The following is a 5,000-nucleotide window of genomic DNA, read 5'->3' as shown; positions in this document are numbered from 1 at the left end:
CTCTCTCTCTCTCACCCTGTAGCTCAGAAACAAGCGCATCCTCTCTCTCTCTCTCTCTCTCTCTCTCACTCTCTCTCGAAATATTGATTCAAAGAACAGTATTTACCTCATCATCAACATCAATACCATCAATGCATCAATTCTACGTCTCTCAGTTGACGCAAAGGAACTCCCATTGACGTCAACGGTAACAGTGCATCAATGGACATCAATCTAACCTACATCAATAAAGTGTAAATACCAAAGCCAGTGACGCTGCATCAATAAACTTGCGCAGACTCCTCCTAGTGCATCAATTGTGCATCCCTCATCAATTTGACGCCGTGGACTCAATGTGGCGTCATCAATAGCAGTGCCTCGATCTGCGTCATCGTTCATAGTGCATCAATTCTGCCCCTCTCATCAATTTGACGCCGTGGACTCAATGTGGCGTCATCAATAGCAGTGCCTCGATCTGCGTCATCGTTCATAGTGCATCAATTCTGCCCCTCTCATCAATTTGACGCCATGGACTCAATGTGGCGTCATCAATAGCAGTGCCTCGATCTGCGTCAACGTTAATAGTGCATCAATTCTGTGTGTCTCATCAGTTTGGCGCAAGAGAGTCAATCTGCATCAATAAGTGCATCAATTTTCTCTCTCCCAGTTAACGTAATGTCCAGTACATCAATTCTGCATCACTCTATCAGTTGATGCAAAGGACTCAATTTGCATCATCAATAGAAGTGCATCAATTTGCATCTCTCCCAGTTTACGTCTTTAAGTGCATCAATTCTCTCTCTCATCCAATTAACACTCACATTGCCTCATCAATAGTAGTACATCAATTTGCATGATTGATAGAAGTGCATCAATTTGCGTCTCTCCCAGTTGATGTCATTAAGTGCGTCAATTCTCTCTCTTGCCCAAGTAACACACACACTCATATTGCAGCATCAGTAGTAATACATCAATTTGCACTAACCAGGACATCAATCCAGCATCATTAATTGCGTCAATCCTGCGTCAGTGTTGCGTCTCTCATCAGTTGACGCAAAGGACTCATCAATAGCAGTACAGTACATCAATTTGCATCAATCCTGCGTCAATTCTGCGTCAATCCTGCGTGTCTCACCAATTGACGCAAGGGACCTGTCAATAGCAGTACGGTACATCAATTTGCATTAACCAGTACATCAATCCTGCGTCAATCCTGCATCAGTCTTGCATCAATCCTACGTCAATCCTGCGTCAGTCTTGCATCAATCCTGCGTCAATCTTGCGTCAGTCTTGCATCAATCCTACGTCAATCTTGCGTCAGTCTTGCATCAATCCTACGTCAATCCTGCGTCAATCTTGCGTCAGTCTTGCATCAATCCTACGTCAATCCTGCGTCAATCTTGCGTCAGTCTTGCATCAATCCTACGTCAATCCTGCGTCAATCTCGTGTCTCTCATCCTCAGCGTCAATCCTGCGTCTGTCATCAAATTGACGCATAGGACTCAATGCTGTGTCAGTCAATGCTGATCTGAAGGAAGGATGATGTGGATGTGGGCGTGGGTGTGGGTGTGGGTGTGTGTTTCTACGCCCACACACGCCCGTCTCCACCACCCACCCAACGTTGACCCTCTCGGTAAGAAAGAGAGAGAGAGAGAGAGAGAGAGAGAGGAGGGGGGAGGAAGGGAGGGGGGTAATTGTGGGGTGTGTATGGGGGTCAGTTTGTGTATGTGTGTGTGTGTGTGTGTGTGTGTGTGTGTGAGAGAGAGAGAGAGAGAGAGAGGGAGGGAGGAATTGGTGTGTGTGTGTGTGTGTGTGTGTGTGTGTGTGTGTGTGTGTGTGTGAGAGAGAGAGAGGGAGGGAGGAATTGCTGTGTGTGTGTGTGTGTGTGTGTATGGCGCATGAATTTGTGTAGGTGTGTAAGAGAGAGAGAGACAGACAGACAGAGTAATTGGGGGGTGTATGTCGTGGCCAGCTGTGTGCCAATTTAGAGCCAGCTGTGTCCAAGGTCAAGGTCGGGGTCATGGAAATTTTTAGAAGAGGTCACACACTTTTCCTCAAGCACAGTATATACCATTACTTTTTTGAATAACTCGAAATCTATTTTACCTATGTCAACCAAATTTTGAGAGGTGATAGATGGATGCCATGGCCAGCTGTGTGCCAGTTTTGAGCCAGCTAGGTCAAAGGTCAGGGTCATACTCGAGGAAAGTTGGAGAAAAGGTCATACACTTTTCCTCATTCACGGTATTTGTCATTAGTTTTTTTAATAACTCGAATTCTATTTTACCTATGACAACCAAATTTTGAGAAGTGATAGATAGATGTCATGGCCGACTGTGTGCCAGTTTTGAGCCAGCTAGGTCAAAGGTCAAGGTCATAGTCATGGAAAGTTTGAGGAGAGGTCACGCTAGTTCCCATTTATGGTGTATTTCACGTGTATAATTTTGTCTATAACTCGAAAAATATTCCTCTAATGCCAACAAATTTTGAGAGGTGATAGATGGATGAATGTGGTAGGTGGGGGCGCTCACCATCCACTCACTTGATGTAGTGCTGCTCTCGGGTGTCTGCCTTTTCCTCTCCATCCATCTTTCCTTCCATTCTCTTCTGTCTTTCCTTCATTCTTTCCTCTTCCTTCTGCCTGTGGGTCACTTTACACTCCCTCTTCTGTCTTTCTTTCCTTCATTCTTTCCTCTTCCTTCTGCCTGTGGGTCACTTTACACTCCCTCTTCTGTCTTTCTTTCCTTCATTCTTTCCTCTTCCTTCTGCCTGTGGGTCACTTTACACTCCCTCTTCTGTCTTTCTTTCCTTCATTCTTTCCTCTTCCTTCTGCCTGTGGGTCACTTTACACTCCCTCTTCTGTCTTTCTTTCCTTCATTCTTTCCTCTTCCTTCTGCCTGTGGGTCACTTTACACTCCCTCTTCTGTCTTTCTTCTTTCCTTCATTCTTTCCTCTTCCTTCTGCCTGTGTGTCACTATACTCCCCCCTCTTATCTCTTTCTTTCCTTCATTCTTTCCTCTTCCTTCTGCCTGTGGGTCACTTTACACTCCCTCTTCTGTCTTTCTTTCCTTCATTCTTTCCTCTTCCTTCTGCCTGTGGGTCACTTATAACTCCCTCTAGTCTCTTTCTTTCCTTCATTATTTCCTCTTCCTTCTGACTGTGGGTCACTTTACACTCCTCTCTCTGTCTTTCTTTTTCCTTCATTCTTTCCTCTTCCTTCTGCCTGTGGGTCACTTTACACTCCCTCTTCTGTCTTTCTTTCCTTCATTCTTTCCTCTTCCTTCTGCCTGTGGGTCACTTTACACTCCCTCTTCTGTCTTTCTTCCTTCATTCTTTCCTCTTCCTTCTGCCTGTGGGTGACTTTGCACTCCCTCTTCTGTCTTTCTTTCCTTCATTCTTTCCTTCATTCTTTCCTCTTCCTTCTGCCTGTGGGTCACTTTACACTCCCTCTTCTGTCTTTCTTTCCTTCATTCTTTCCTCTTCCTTCTGCCTGTGGGTCACTTTACACTCCCTCTTCTGTCTTTCTTTCCTTCATTCTTTCCTCTTCATCTGCCTGTGGGTCACTTTACACTCCCTCTTCTGTCTTTCTTTCCTTCATTCTTTCCTCTTCCTTCTGCCTGTGGGTCACTTTTAACTCCCTCTTCTGTCTTTCTTTCCTTCATTCTTTCCTCTTCCTTCTGCCTGTGGGTCACTTTACACTCCCTCTTCTGTCTTTCTTTCCTTCATTCTTTCCTCTTCCTTCTGCCTGTGGTTCACTTTTCACTCCCTCTTCTGTCTTTCTTTCCTTCATTCTTTCCTCTTCCTTCTGCCTGTGGGTCACTTTACACTCCCTCTTCTGTCTTTCTTTCCTTCATTCTTTCCTCTTCCTTCTGCCTGTGGGTCACTTTACACTCCCTCTTCTGTCTTTCTTTCCTTCATTCTTTCCTCTTCCTTCTGCCTGTGGGTGACTTTACACTCCCTCTTCTGTCTTTCTTTCCTTCATTCTTTCCTCTTCCTTCTGCCTGTGGGTCACTTTACACTCCCTCTTCTGTCTTTCTTTCCTTCATTCTTTCCTCTTCCTTCTGCCTATGGGTGACTCTACACTGAGTGACAAGCCAAATGGTTTTCTGTGCACCAGGAAACCATTTACTACGCTGGGTGGTAACCATATAACCAAATTTTGGCGCCTGGTGGTTTAGTGGGTAATTAAGGCGCTCCAATCGGATTGAGCCGGTGCAGGTTTATATCCAAGGGGTGGTTGGGGTTTATTGCTCATGTAATGCCACTCAGGGATGAGTGAGGCTGGTCACTCTCATCTTAAATGTCAGCACCAACTTGCCTAGCCCCGGCCTCCTACGCTCCTCATGGGGCAACACAGGATTGGATGATGAATGAATGATAGATGGATGTCATAGCCAGCTGTGTGCCAATTTAGAGCCATCTGTGTCAAAGGTCAGGGTCACACTCCAGGAAAGTGTGAAGGAAGGTCATATTTCGGTTTTAGTTAATGATATACCGTTTGTTGTCATTATTATTTTTGTTTGTATTTCGAAATCTATTAGACTTACGCCATCCAATTTTTGAGAGGTGATAGGTGGATGTTATGGCCAGCTGTGTGCCAGTTTTGAACCAGCTAGGTCAAAGGTGAGGGTCATACTCGAGGAAAGTTGAAGAAAAGGTCATACACTTTTCCTCATTCACGGTATATATCATTATTTTTTTTGATAACTCGAAATTTATTTTTACCTAGGCCAATCAAATTTTGAGTGATGATAGATAGATGTCATGGCCGGCTGTGTGCCAGTTTAGACCCAGCTAGGTCAAAGGTCAAGGTCATAGTCATGGAAAGTTTGAGGAGAGGTCACACGCTAGTCTCCATTCATGGTGTATTTCACGTGTATAATTTTGTCTATGACTCGAAAAATATTCCTCTAATGCCAATCAAATTTTGAGAGGTGATAGATGGATGTCATAGCCAGCTGTGTGCCAGTTTAGAGCCAGCTAGGTCAAAGGTCAGGGTCACTCTAGAGGAAAGTGTGGGG

General features: G+C 44.8%; 1 protein-coding gene across 1 annotated transcript in view; it reads left to right on the top strand.

The window, feature by feature from the left end:
- The first annotated feature begins 1,527 nt into the window (after positions 1–1,527).
- LOC145395633 (uncharacterized) overlaps positions 1,528–5,000 on the top strand; it is a 31,240-nt gene continuing 27,767 nt past the window's right edge. The window contains exon 1 of the mRNA XM_080269201.1: positions 1,528–1,612. Coding sequence (XP_080125327.1) covers positions 1,528–1,612 — 85 coding nt within the window. The remainder of the gene's footprint in view (positions 1,613–5,000) is intronic.

Source organism: Coenobita brevimanus, chromosome 32, assembly GCF_032717465.1.
Source record: "Coenobita brevimanus isolate Jiangsu-jjx chromosome 32, ASM3271746v2, whole genome shotgun sequence".
Lineage (NCBI taxonomy): Eukaryota > Metazoa > Arthropoda > Malacostraca > Decapoda > Coenobitidae > Coenobita > Coenobita brevimanus.
This window is presented reverse-complemented; position numbering and strand designations above follow the sequence as displayed.